This window comes from Canis lupus, chromosome 18 (assembly GCF_003254725.2).
Source record: "Canis lupus dingo isolate Sandy chromosome 18, ASM325472v2, whole genome shotgun sequence".
NCBI lineage: Eukaryota > Metazoa > Chordata > Mammalia > Carnivora > Canidae > Canis > Canis lupus.
The window spans coordinates 21,483,070-21,498,486 of record NC_064260.1 but is presented as its reverse complement, the minus strand read 5'-3'; the positions used below and the strand labels follow the sequence as shown (position 1 = coordinate 21,498,486).

Below are 15,417 nucleotides of genomic sequence, written 5' to 3'. Positions count from 1 at the left end.
AGATTCCAGGGGACAGAAACATCTTGGACTTGGTTATTCTGTGCACATGTGTGTTTTATTTTTTATTTTTAAAAATCTTTTTAAAATATTTTATTTATTTGTTAGAGAGAGAGAGAGAGAGAGAGGGAAAGAGAGAGTGAGCAGCAGACTCCCTGCTGAGCAGGGAGCCTGAGCGGGGCTCAATCCCGGGATCCTGGGGTCACAGGCTGAGCCGAAGGCAGATGCTCAAAGACTGAGACAGCCACCCCGGGCATGAGTGTTTCGTATTTTTTTTTTTAAGATTTTATTTACTTATTCATGAGACAGAGAGAGGCAGGCTCCCCACAGGGAGCCCAATGCAGGACTCGATCCCAGGACCCCGGGACCATGACCTGAGCCGACGACGGATGCGTCACTGGTGCCACTACATGTGTGTTTCAAAAGACCAAATTGTGGGACATCTGGGTGGCTCAGCGGTTGAGTGTCTGCCTTTGGCTCAGGTTGTGACCCCAGGGTCCCAGGATGGAGTCCTGAATCAGACTCCAAGCAGGGAGCCTGCTTCTCCCTCTGCCTATGTCTCTGCCTCTCCTCTCTCCCTCTCTCTCTCCCTCTCTCTCTCTCTCTCTCTGTCTCTCATGAATAAATAAAATCTTTTTTAAAAAAATAAAAGACCAGATTGTCCGATCTGCTGGAAATTTTAATCTACTTAGGGAGTCAAAATTTAATAGATCCTGAAATGTAGATTCCAATACAGATCATTGAATGGTCAAGTGTCAGATAAATTAGACCATACATTTGCTATAGGAGTTTTGAAAAAGACAAGGTGATCATAGACCGGAGTTATGGACTAGGGTACGAACTATGGACTGACAAATCAAGTTGAAGGAGAAAAAGCCAAAGCCTAATTAGAAGGAAGAAAGGCAGGAAGTGAGGAGCAGGGAGATGAGCAAGTAGCGTGAGAGGCTAGTAAGTCCCGTTAATCTCGTAGTTTGTTACAGGGGAGGAGTGCTGTCAAATCAAAAGGTTCATTAACAGCGAGTTAGGCAGCCTCAAATGTCAGAATTGTTTGGGATTTAATGTGTTGGAAAACACCAGGACATTCTGATCAGTGGAACGCTATAGCTTAAAGTAGCTAGAAGAGTGTTTATTCTGATGGGAAGGAGAAACCGAGAACCTTGAAACCAGAGGGAAACCTATTGTAGTGATCAGATGCAGGATTTTAAAGATGTGAACAAGGAACTTAAAAAGGAGAATCTTTGTATAGGAAAAAAAGATGAAGACATTAGAGACCTTACAAAAAAAGAAACATTGATAAACTTCCATATTACATACAAAATGATTAGCAGTGTAGCATTAGCCAACACCTCCATCAGCTCGCATAACTGCCATTTCTTTTTTGTGTTGAGAACATTTACAATGTAGTTTCTTAGCGACTTACAAGTAGATATTATAATATTATTAACCATAATCACCTTGCTGTACATTAGTTCCCCACAAATTCTTCATCTTGTAACTGGAAGTTTGTGCTTCTCCCGCCCACGCCTCCCCCGGCCAACCCCTAGCAACCATCCCTCTCCTCTCTGTGTCCAAGAGACTTTGGCTTCTTTAGATTCTACATGTAAGAGAAATCAGATAGTATTTATCTTTCTCTCTCTGACTTTTTTCATCTAGCATAATGCCCTCACATAAGTGTATCAAGTTAGCACATTTTTATATCTGAATTATATCTTAATAAAAAAGATTAAATAAATGAATTTAGTGACAGACATAGATGTAAGGGTGACTTAACTTTTAGTTTGAGTGGAGTGAGAATGTTGGCTCTGTTTGCTGAAAATACCAGAAGTACTTTTATTTGGGGAATAAAGTGGTGAGTTTGATTTAGAACAGTGATTATATATATATATATACACACACACACACACACACACACACACATGCATATACACACACATGTAGGGACAAAATATTATCTTGAAATTCTCAATTGATCCTAATTTATGGAGATGACTCATTTTTGTTGTCTTTTGTATAACTCCTCTTACCAGAAGCTGTCTTATTTTTCACACATAAGGGTGGTTGTCATTGTTACTCCCTTTGCAATCAACTCTGGATCCAGTTATGCTTAAATTGATTAAGTGATTTATTTATTTATTTTTTACAGGAAAGAGTAGTTAAAAAGGATGTTAATATGAAGCTGGAAGCTGCTTGTAATGGATGGTGGATAACACTATGTATAAAGCATGAGAATAAGTATTGCTAAAAAGCTTCAGTTCCTTTTAACTTCAAAAAGATATCCCCCAGAATTCTGTTCTTTCTTTTATACATTGCTAAATTTCTATACCATATGCCATCCATTTTTAAAAATATTTTATTTATTCATGAGAGACAGAGAGAGGCAGAGACACAGGCAGACGGAGAAGCAGGCTCCCCTCAGAGAGCCCAATGTGGGACTCGATCCCAGGACCCTGGGATCATGCCCTGGGCTGAAGGCAGACGCTCAACCACTGAGCCACCCAGGCGTCCTTCCATCCATTTTTATATACATAGAAACATCTTTGCTATGTAATTAATTTTCATGTTCACTATATGCTAAGAAAAATTAGACTCTTTGTAAAAAATCAGGTGTCTTTCTAAGCACTTCTGTTAAGTACACCAAATAAAAAAAGTAAGAAACAGGTTATTGTCAACATTATTTAAGACTTATTGACTTAGATAGAACAAGAGGCAACTTGTTCTTGTAGAATCATAATTTTTTGTTTTTATAAATATATCAATATTATCTCATTGGATTTGTTTACTTACAAACATGGGCAATTTTTTGTCAGAGTTCACATTTTTCTCTATGTAGCATATATCTGAAATTATTCTCCAGTAGATATTCGTCTTTATAGAACTTGGGTTTTCGAGCTTATTTCTGAGCCACAGCTAGTAACTACTTAGGGGCCATCTAAGTGATTAAGGTGTTGTGTACTGTTTACTTTATTGAATATTCCAGTTAACGCACAACTTGTGTGATATCTGCTGCTCCTGCTGACAAATAGCCCTCTTTGTTAAATGAAAACGTTTTACGTAGGTTATCTGGCATCGGTAGAATTACCAGCGAATCACTTTGTAATAAGTGCTTTTATTCTGAAAACTAGTGATTTGTCCTGGGCTCTGATACGTTGTATCTGCATGTGAGTTAGTGCTGCTTATTTATCTGTAAGTTAGAGAAATGTCTGGACATACTGCATGGTGGCAGCAAAGGCACTCTCAAGCCAAAACAGTGATATCATCTGAACATCAAGTCTCATCGCTCAGTCACTAAGTTAAAATCCCAAAACAATTTCATTAATTGAATCAATATTATCAAGTGTGGGTTGGAAGGGGGGAAAATGGTAAGAAAAGCAAACATCCTGTTTCTAAGGAATGCAAGATATCCTAAGAATTCAAATATTAGAAGGAGTGAATTCTGCTCTGGAGGAGCTGACAGGTGGGAGAAAAAATTATAAACACCTTAAATTAAAATGCAATGTAAAGAGATAGCTGATCAGTATATTAACAAGTTATCTGAAATACAATTTATTTTTTTATTTTTTTAAAAGATTTTGTTTATTCATGAGAGACAGAGAGAGAAAGGCAGAGACACAGAGAGAGGGAGAAGCAGGCTCCATGCAGGGAGCCCGATGTGGAACTTGATCCTAGGACCCCAGGATCACGCCCTGAGCCGAAGGCAGATGCTCAACCATTGAACCACCCAGGCATCCCTGAAACACAATTTAAGTTATGAGTTCTCAAGTAAAATTATACAGTCTGGCATTGTTTACTTAGTGACATCTGGGTCTCTGACTGTGGGCTTTAGATCATTCCAAGACTCTGACCCAATGTTCATCTCCAGTTTTATTTACTATTTATTTCAGCCTTGATCACGTGCTCTTACATTGCCCTTTTCTCTCCTTTATTTGTTTTATTCTCTACAACCTACCTTTGCTTTTCATATGTCTTAATGCTTTGATGCTAGAGCTCCATCTCTGGTCATAGGCATCTTATCAATCATTTAAGATAGATTATAAATAAGTACCACCTTTCATGTGAAAGCTTTCCCAAAAGCAATCCTTTGTTTTGTCAAAGAACTTGTTTTTTGTCTCGGTTATAATAGCTATCAATTTTATCTTTCTTCTGAATTTATTTTGTATGTATTCTTTTTAAGAAACATTGCAGTGTAACTGCTGGTAGCAATGGCTATGCGTGCGCGCGCGCGCGCGTGTGTGTGTGTAGTGAATAATAAGTATTTATTATTTATTATTAATAAGTATTTATTATTCTATTATTTATTCTAGGTACTAGAACTGAAAACAAGTATCAGAATATAAAGAGAAGTTTCTAAATAAAATGAAACAAGGACAAAACACAGATGGAAAGCACCAAGAACATAGTGTTCCAATTATCTAGGTCCCTGCCTGTACACCTTTCTCATCTACACCCTTGATCTATGCCAGTGTTCTCCACGGAGTTTCTGGAGTGACCTCATATAGTCCTTTTTTTTTAGATTCCAGGAGATTTTATTGACTATTACAGCAGTCTGCATCATTAGGGGATGGAGTAGGATGGGGAAATGGTATGATGTTCCAAGCCCTAGTCATAGGAATGTGCTTTTAAGCAGCTAAAATCCAAGTACATCTTATAATAATCTATTTTGAAAATCTCTCTATAATCAGTTCCAGTGACCCAGTGATACCGTTTTTTAATATTCACATGATTGTCCATTAGGTGCCAACTTAATTCAAAGTATTGTGTGTATAAGTCATTGAACCTTAACTATAAACCCTTGGAAGTAAGAAATAGGAATCATTACTCTCATTTTACTGAATAACATTAAGTAATGTGTCCAGTGAAAACTCAAGGCGGGCTAGCTCCAAACTCATTTCTGAAGTTCTACACTCGGCTGTTTCCAATCAGACAAGACCATTTTAAAGGACAGCTAAGAGGATAGACTCTTCCTATGATGGTGCCTCCCGTGCCTCCCAGTCTTACCTGCTGCCTGTGCATCTCATCGGTGGCTGTGTGTGATAAAGCTTCAGTCATTGAGCTTTTGAAAAACTTGATTGGGAAATGACAATTGTTTGGGGACCAGAATGTGTGCCCCCAAATTCAATATTGATAGATGAAAGATGAAGACATGAAAATTAACTAGATTTTAGTAGTAGAAATATACAAGCAATAAGCAGTTTCCTCACGGCCAAAATAATACTCTAAGAAGATAGAGGAGTGTAAGAAAAAACAGTGAAGTGGATTTCAAAGACTTTGTGAAGCTTTTGCTTCCTTTATGTTCAGGTCTGTGTAATGGGGTAGAGTTCTGACTTCTCTCAGATTATTGATTCAGTTACTTAAACAATGGCTAATGTGACAGAAACTGTATATTTCTCTCAGGTTAAACTCTTACCTAATAGGTAGATGAGTTGTAGACAGTGTGGTCCATCCACCTGCCATTCCTTAGGTCCTGGGCCTCATCTGTATGACCAAAACTGGATTGGTACCACTACATTTATAGTTTAGATGGAAAAAAAGGGAAAACTCTGTGGAAGGCAAGCAGCATGACCATAAAAGTTGTAAATGTATCATATCTCAAATGCTCTTAACTAGAATTTCATCACATGGCCGCAACGTGGTGAGAGACACTGATAAATATAGTTTCTTGTAGCTAATCACCTAAAACTTGAGGCTGTACTGTTACTAGGAGAATGGAGAAAAAGAGTATTGTAAAGCCCTGTCACAGGCTGTCCCTCTGTCATCCCAGTACCTGTGTGTTTTTCGCCCCAACACATAGAACACACCCACCATCTTTCCATAGAAAATAATCCAGAGCCCCAGCAAGTTAGTACATCCAGGTAAGAACCGGGATCTCTGGGTGGCATGAAATTCTCCCATGAAATATCATGTGGATATTACTTTTCCTAATTGGACTGTTTATACAGCAGAGTACCAGTCATTCCTTCCACCCTGTTGCCATTATTGCCCAGGTATCTTACACATGAGGATACTGACTTCTGGATGGCCACTGTAAAAATCCCATTTGAAAAAAGAGAGTAGGAAATACAGAGCAGTCACACGTTTGTAGTATATATTACAACTCCTCAGATAAGAAACCCAAAGACCCCCTACTCTTAGATAAAGAAAATTCCTGGGCTAGCCCATGTGCCTGCTCCTGGTAGTGTTCTCTGGGGGTGTCCTTCTGTCTGTCCTTCTGTCTGTATCCTCTGACACATCCAAAGAGGGTCGTGCTTGAGGATCGACAGCTCTCATATCCTGCTCTTTCTGCAGCAGGTCTAGAGCCCCAAACTTGCTTTTGGGTTACAACCGTGACAAGATTTCTGCAGTCTAGCTTTGGTAACACAAATAGCATAAAAAAATAGTGGGGTGGCTTCTCCTTATTTTCTTCTATGAGTTTCCTGTGCTAGCAGTCTCAGTCCTAAGATTTAGTACAGCAGTCATTCTTTAAAAAAAAAAAATTATTTGAGAGAGAGAGAGAGAAAAAAAATATGGGGTAGGAGAGTGGCAGAGGGAGAGCGAATGTCCAGCAGACTCCCCACTGAGCACAAAGCATGAGTCAGGGCTCTATCCCATGACCATGAGATCATGACTTGAGCAGAAATCACAAGTTGATTATGTAACTAACTGACTGAGCTATTTAGGTGCCCCAGTCTAGAAATCATTCTTAAATCCAACATCTTTTTTTATATTTACTGGGTTCTGACCTTAGCCCATCTTCATCTCTCTCATTTTAAATATGGCTTACTCAAAACACTGCTGAAAACAGAAAGTTCATTGGTAGAGTAGTGGACATTATTCATATTTCAGTGGTCCATCTGTACTTGTGGCCAAGGCTCCTAGCTGCCTTCCACAGTTGTGTCTTCTCATTCTATTGTGAAATTTTGCCTTTGGAAATAAATGATGCCTGGCCAGGAAATAATAGTTGTCAGACCTCCTCTGTGTCTATGCAGCACCAGTAGTATATCAGTGATAGTAACAGGTGTCAACTCAAGCCTCAGATTGTTGTGACTTGGGTATGCCTTCTCCATACTTCCTAAGTGACTTTAGAAACCAAGTACCGAAGAAGGCAGAAGTGCCACCAGCTGTAGGCCATTGACTACTGGCTTGAAGCAGAATCTATGCCTCTGTGGCTAGGAATTAACTTAGGCTCTCGTCATGTGAGATGAACTTTGTGCTTTGTGCAAGATTTGAGATGTTCATTAGGTTATTTTGTGTTACCATAAGGGATAGACTTCTTTTTCCATGTTTTGGGTATTTCCCAGGTTAAAAGTTTTACTGGATAACAGAGCCCATTTTGTAACACAGAATCTGAAGAGGCCAGCTATTTGCCTTTCTAGATTCTCTGGCATTTCCGTGTGGGTACATAACCCTCAGCCTGTTAATGAGACTCATCCTGGACCCTCATATGGGAGCCGTGATATAAATTAGAGAATGTGGAGAATTCATTTTGGGACAGTAGTATTTGGGCAGCAACATTCAGATTCCTGGAAATGTTATGAGCCGTACACTACACATTTATTTAATTGATTGGGGCTTAAAAACAGTTCAAACTCATTATCATGGCTTACAATTCAGAACCATCACTAATAACCCGTAAGAGATAACTGAGGCAAGCTCAAAGTAATGATCCACATAACACCAATTAGATCCAGGCCTTAGGACCAGGGTTGGGTTCTAAGGCATTTTTGAATATGTGAAGTTTACTTTTTTTCTTTTCATGTGACCAAAAATGCACAATCTATTAGAATTAGAAAAGTGCTGTTGCACTCATTAATGGGAAATGCGATTAGCTGTCATTTGAAGTGGTGTTTCTATCAAGAGAATCAGCCCTCAATTCATTATGTGCTTTATTATTTCCTAGCAGCTGAAATGAAAAACTGTACCCATATTATTTTTAGAGCATATTAACCAGAAAATGGCTCTACAATCTGCATATTTTCTCAAGAATATTTTTCTAACTCACATTTCAATATTCTGAGTAATTATGCATTAAATACCTTTTGAAGTCCATGATTCAATAGCTAGCATAGCACACCCCGAATATCATGTGAGGTAGAATTGTAGTCCCGCAGATTTGACCAAAGACACGCCCAAAGCTCATTTTTGTATAGAGAAAACATTCTCATAAACATCCTCACCGTTAAGCATGGCATTCAAAAGTAAGGTGCCCACATTTTGGACTCTACGTCTTACTCCTGTCATCCCAAAATCTTAGTGGAAAGCTAAAGTCAGTTAAAATGAATACCATTTTGCCTTTTTACAGGAATTTTAGCAGCTCCAGTTTCCTCTCAAAACACATATCTTTCATTATGAATCATTAAGAATCTGATTATATCAGGCAATTTCAGTATATGGGTATTATCTTTTTTACTCTTTGACCATCTGCAATTCTAAGGCTCTATAAATAATGTACCACTTAAATGCCACAATGGGATTTTACAACAGATTAATTGGTAATATCACAGAAGAAAGTACATTGTTTAATTTTATCATAATGTAAATATCTTAATTTAGTATAATCAAGGGATATTTCCTAATAGTAAATATCTCAGAAGACTTCTAAGAGAATATTCTTAATATTTTTAATATGTAAATGATCTAATTTTATAAACCATATTAAAATTTAATAGTCTGGCTCATATTATAAATTGCAAACCTTTTTGCTGTCTTTAAAGATACCAATTTTATGGAGCATAGAACCACATATCACAGTTAATTTCACTTAGCAATTATACCAAAAACAAATTTTAGATGAATGTTGTCTGCAGATTTCAGAAATCTAATTTAAACATGACTTTCAAATTTCAGTTTCAAGTCACTTCACAAATTCATTGCTTAACCATTTCCAGCTCATGGTGGTTGTGGGGTTAGCAGTGCTGCCTAATGCCACTTCCGTCATCTATCTCTCTCAATCATTTCTAACAGTCTGAATCCAATCAGGAGAGAAAACATAGTATTTTAAACATGGAAAAAAAAAATTTTGAAACTTGGAAAAAAATTTTTTTGAAACTTAAATTTTAAGAAAAATTATTTATTCATGAGAGACACAGAGAAACAGAGACACAGGCAGGCAGAGGGAATAGCAGGCTTTCTGCGGGGAACCCGATGCAGGACTTGATCCCAGGACCCCAGGATCCCATGGATATCTCCATAAGCCAAAGGCAGATGCTCAACTGCTGAGCCACCCAGGTGCCCCAAAAGTTAATATTTTTAAATAACGAATTGTTATAACAGGGATTGGAAGATTGACTAGAAGTAAAGATCACTCTGAATAAAATAGGAATACCAGGTATGGTATTATATAATGTAATATGTAATAACAACAAACCCTGGAATTGAGGTAGAGAGCCTGAGGAAGCAACCTCAATCCCCCTGTGCTTCTGGACTGAAATCCAGATTTTATTTATTTATTTGGGAGAGAGCACGTTGATCACACAGAGCCAGAGGAGGGGCAGAGGGAGAAGAAGAAGCAGAAGCACACTCCTTGCTGAGCAGGGAACCAGACACAGGGCTTGATCCCTGGGATCATGACCTGAGCCAAAGGCAGACCCTTAACTGACTGAGCCACCGACCCCCCCCAAGATCCAGATCTTCGTATACAGACTGGTCATGGCCCACCAAATGACTGAAAGGTTGCTGTGGCGTCATGTGAGAATGGTTTGCTGGTAATTCATCTTTTCGGGTTCAAAATGTCTCATCAGAGGCACTCCACAACAAAAGTAGTCAGGGTGTACTGCTGGCCAGTTTTTGCTGGAGAATCTGAGAGCCCTACAAAAGTTACCCAAGCTGCAGGAGTTGAGCTCTGGAGAATACAATGCCCTGCAGGAGCCAGCCACCAGGAAAGCTTCACATGCTCCAAGGGCCTTTCAGCAAACAAATCTGAAGCAGGAAGCAAAAACACCTTTCTCTTTGAGTGTCTCTCTTTCATCATCTGCTGACAAAGCTTAAAATTGTGCTCCTTGGTAAAAGAAAAATATTTAAAGACCCCAGATCCATTTTCATAGAGCAAGATAAATGGGTGAATTTGGAGCTGGGAGGCAATAAATGTATAAATGGCAAAACATTGTACTGAAAGGATATCATTCACTTCAATTTGTAGTTATCACCCAGACCCTAGCGTGGGGAGTCAGGTATTATAGAGGACTAGTTGAAAGTGAACTGGCATGTCTACCAGCGTGCTCATTGCTTTATTCCAGTGCTACCACAAAAACAAAAGCAAAGTGAAATGTTATTTCACTGGCTATAAGTTTTCTTGCAAGTGCAGATTGTAGGAATAAAAGTAAATTTATCCTTTTGTTTGCATTGACTATATTGTAAGTGGTTGTTGGAGGAGTGCTGTATTTAAACTGCTTTATATAAATTGGTTAGTCTTTTAAAATGATGTTATTTTATAATGTAGTCACTAATGAGAAAGATATTTTATAATTAAGGAGAGGCTCAGAAGTTATTTTTTGATGTATACTAATTGGCCAAATTATCGTAGGTGGCTAATAAATCTGGTTCACGGTAAAGATTTCCATAGTTTTGAATAAAGAAAAATGCAAAATAGATTGGAAGGTATAGGTCATGAGAATTATTATGGAAATCTTCCTAAGAGTCATATGTTCAAGGGGAGGATATTTTCAGCATAAAATTATCATCTGATTTATTAACATTTATTATTCTCCATTAGGTCTAAGTTGCGCGTGTATGTGTATGCGTAAAGCATTTAATTTTAATTAAAATGTTAGATTTGGTTAAAATAAGTATAAATAATTGCATTTAAAAATCAATGGAGTTAGACAATTTTTTCCCTGATGATTGCAAAATGATAAAGGCTCTGAAACACAGGATTCCTGAATTTGTACTTGAATCATTTCAAATCACTCAAATAAATTTAAGGAAAAAATGTTTTCATGGATTTATTTTAATTTTACTTTAACCTTTTAATTATAATCTCAAATGTTGTGGCCGTTATCAAATATGTGAATAATAAGGTTAAAAAAGTCATCCTATTACATAACAATTCAAGAGAAATAAGTGTCTTTTTATAGATCAAGATAGTATGACATTGAATGAAAATATAAAAATTAAGTAATTGAAAGTACAGTTTCCATTAGTGGCAAATGATTTTCTTTTAAGGAAAATTTTTGTGTTAGTAGAGGGAAAGTAAAAGGTATAATCTCTGAACACCTAGGAAAACTTGTAAGTTAGCATCCAGAAAATCTCTGTGTTTACAAGTCATTTATGAAACAATGTGAAAAAAGAAAATTGACTTACATTAACTTTCTTTTATACTGTTGTGTTGTTTTCCATTTTAAGTAACTTGTATTTTAACTATTGCTCTGGTAAGTGGAATGTGTCAGTAGAGTTTTGTAACTTTTGAAAATATCTTTCTAGATCATATGTAATATTTTGATTTATTTATTTTTTTTTTTAAGTTTCATTTTCTCGGGATCCCTGGGTGGCGCAGCAGTTTGGCGCCTGCCTTTGGCCCAGGGCGCGATCCTGGAGACCCGGGATCGAATCCCACGTCGGGCTCCCGGTGCATGGAGCCTGCTTCTCCCTCTGCCTGTGTCTCTCTCTCTCTCTCTCTCTCTCTCTCGAATAAATAAATAAAATATTAAAAAAAAAAAAAAAAAAAAAAAGTTTCATTTTCTCTCTCTTTTAGCTTCTCCATGGGTTGATAACAGTAGAACTCCAAACAAGATTGATCTTTATGATGTACGGAGAAGACCATGGTAAGAATTTTTAGGTAGTCATAAAAAGGTAAACTAGACAAAAGCAAGTTACTTTTTTTGTTAAAAAGTTGAAAAGGCATCTTTCTATTTCATAATAATATTGTCTAATTATTTTAAAGAGCTCTGGTGTTTGTTTTTTCTTTTGATAAATAAGTACTGTTAAATCTCAATGAAGATAATGAGTTTAAGTGAGCAAATAATAATGAAAATTGTTGAAATGATTTATCAAATGATTTCAAATGGACTAAGTTTTAAGTTTTATATTCAATGTCATCTCTAAATCTCTTTTAGCTGCTGGGGATTTCTATTGAAAAGCTCCCAGTTTGCTTGGTGTAGAGCTCTAATGAAGTGTCTAGATATAGTAGAAGACAGTTTGCCTCTGGCAGTGAACTAATGAGAACTGGCCCCAAGGTAAAAGCTGCCCCTAGTTATGGTCACATAGCTTAGGTTTCATTTTCCCAATAGGAAGCCTTTTTTATTCCTTACTACTAAAGCAACTCATTCTCCTAACATATAACTCAAAAAAATACCAGATAGCTCATGATTGCACTCACTAGGAAACAACTATTAAACTTGTTCATTTTATTTCCATTTTTAAAAAATGTATTGAGTCTGTGGCTGTGTCTTTTTTTTATGAATTCACATTTTATATAATTTACTGCTTTGTAACCAATTCTTTCATATCAACACCTTTGAATGCTTATGCCTAAGAGAGATCACTAGCGTCATTTTAGAGGCATGATTATATGGTAGCTTATTTTGAAAATCCCTTATTATTGGACATTTTCATTATTTCTAACTTTTTGCTAGGAGTTTAAACAAATTCCAAGATTCATGATGATTGGTTCAAAGAAATATACTTAAGACTTTTATAATGTCCTGTTAAGCATTCCAGTAGCAATTTACTGAACACTAGCCACATATAATAGTACTAGATATTATTAATCCACATAATATTCTAAAAAATATTTCTCTAGGTTTGGTGGCCCTCAAGCTTTGAGTTGCTGAATGAAGACTGAGACTATGATATCACATAGATTGGGTTTAGGAACTTGTTTTGGGGGAAACCTTAGAACCAAGGTGCCAACCTGTTATCCTGTCCTCTCATCTCCCATAGAGAAGCATGCCAGGAATACTTAAGATGCTGGACATAAACTACATTTGCCTTCCATTGGAATATCCTGGCGGACCTGCCCCTTTCACCTTCTGGCAGAGAAAGGGACTTGGTGCACATTATAAACCGTCTCATGAACACATAGTCCTGAGTAGATACTCACTGTGTTGGATGTCTGAAAACGAATTGGCAGGTTTTCCAGCAGGCTTTTGAAAAGATAGATTTAGTCGAGGGCAAAGAGGCCTCAGAAATAACTAAAAAGTCCAGTTCAGGTTCAGCTCTTCCTGGTAGGTAAGTCAACCCTCCCTCCCCCCAAACTCCATCAGATGGTGTCCAGGCAGCATAAACTTTGGGAATCATTTGCCTGCAATTGTTTCTGTCTTCTACAGTCACTAAACTGTCTGAACACAACTCTCCTAGATTTGCTTTACTAGGCAGGGCTTCTGAATCTGTAGGGCTGGGGTTCTGTGTGAGAATCAGCATTTTGGACTGGTTCTCCAGGTGATTCTTGGACACTCTAAAGTTCTGAGAGGCACAACTTGAAACTCATGGTAATGTTATATGTTAGTCCGTTTTAAGTTACTTCATTATCCCTTTGTATTATCCCTTAGTATCTCTTGTCTGTTGGTATTTGCTTTTTCACATTCCTAGACCACCTGGCTATTTCTGTGTTTATTTATTTATTTTTTTGCATTGAAAAATAGGACAAAATCTTATAATTCCCTAATGGGAATTTCAAATGTAAAAGGTATATATATATATATATATATATATATATATACATCCAAGGGTTAATTTCTTTTGCTTCTAATATTAGAACACATTTCTTGATCTTTTGTTATATCTGTGAAACATATTTTAAATATTCTGCCTCTGACATCTCTATTATGTTAAATATAGCTTTTTGAAAATCGGCGTTGTAGAATTGTGAATGAAAGCACATTGTCTACTGAGATAGAATGGAAGTAGGGTCTTGGTTGGAAAATATCTAATAAATCAATAAATAACAATTCAAAACATACCAGTGTTTAATATTTTTCAAGAGAAAAAAATATTCATATGGTATTTGTTTCAGGTATATCCAAGGAGCTGCATCACCTAAAGATATGCTTATCCTGGTTGATGTGTGAGTAGTTCAATATTCTATGTTTATATACTGAAAATATAGGGAGGATTTGAAGAGAACAGTAATGTGTTGGTACTAAGAAATAGGTTGAGAAAAAAAAGGTCAAAGAACAATTAAGATGATTTTTATATCCAGGCAATTATGAAAATATGAAGAATATATGTTGGAATTGAAAATTATGGCATAGTTCTAAAGTAATTTTTTGAACTTTTTTTGAAAAATTACTCATTTGTTTCTAATTTTTTTGCTTTATATTTTAAACAGGATTAAAGTATATGGTTACTAAAATTTAGCAGTTCCTACTACCCAAAAAAAAAAAAAAGAAAAGAAAGAAAGAAAGAAAGAAAGAAAAAGAAGAAAAAGAAAAAGACTTTGGCACTTAGTCATTAATGATTCAAATAACTTGTAGGGATTGGTCACAAAAAGATAAATATCAAATACATTAAAGGCCAATTTAAGGAAAATGCTGATATATAGGAAGGAATTCCATGGGTTTTTCAATTGGTTATTTTGTTTATTTTTTACATTGCTACAGGTTAAGGGGTATTTGTGTGTAATCTTGTATTAAGATTTAAAATGAAATTGTAGAACATAGAAAAAAATTAGTTTTTAAGAGCAATACCAAGGAGTTCAAAACATGAGGTATAAAATGCTTATTTTCCCTGAGAAGAAAAGCTTTATCTTCTTATATTCTTTGCCACATTGGAAGAAAATCCAATGTTTTGTAGGCAGCTGAATCCATACCACAAGCTAGTATCAACATTTGAAAACATTTAAAAAATTATCTGAAGGAAACAAGTTATAAACCTATCACCTAGCCTGAGAAAGAGAAGATAAATGAATTCAGCACCTATAACTTAACATGTTGATTCCCATTTCATTTCTTAAGATGTATTTAAATCAGAACATATTTTAATTAAAGTATTGTGGCATTTCCATCATATGTTAGAAGAATCCTTGATATTCTTCTTAGGTATAAATCTAAAGGATGATTCAATATGTTAGAATCTCATTGAATGTATGGTAATTTCTAGAAATAATTTTTCATATTAAAATCATCAGAACCCATATGCATATCCCAGGATCAAAAATGCATATGAAGTTGAAATACCATTTTAAAAGATTATTTTGACAGACATGTCTGGAGGGTCTCCTATATACATTGGGATAATCTAGAGAGAAAGATGAGTAAGTTGTCTCTCAAAAGAAATTCAAGTATTAGTGAGGCTAAACCGTATTCCCAAGTAACTAAAATAATTGTAGAAGGTGATAGATGTGAAGTATGACGTAGCACTAAGAGTCTACAGGAAAGGGCACTTTGATTTAAAGTGTCGGGGAAGACTTCATTAAGGAGATAAAATTAGAATTGATTCCTTCAAGCTAAGATTTCCCAAGGTGGGTGTGGGAGAGGAGAGGAGAAAGAAGGGAATTTCCACTGGAAGAAATGA

At 36.4% G+C, this 15,417-nt stretch overlaps 1 protein-coding gene across 8 annotated transcripts in view; it reads left to right on the top strand.

The window, feature by feature from the left end:
- The window catches only part of CACNA2D1 (calcium voltage-gated channel auxiliary subunit alpha2delta 1), a 476,780-nt gene that overhangs the window by 345,188 nt on the left and 116,175 nt on the right, over positions 1-15,417 (top strand). For all 8 annotated transcript variants that reach the window (XM_025449554.3, XM_025449559.3, XM_025449557.3 and 5 more), the window contains exons 8-9: positions 11,660-11,729; positions 13,919-13,969. In XM_025449554.3, coding sequence (XP_025305339.1) covers positions 11,660-11,729; positions 13,919-13,969 — 121 coding nt within the window. The remainder of the gene's footprint in view (positions 1-11,659; positions 11,730-13,918; positions 13,970-15,417) is intronic.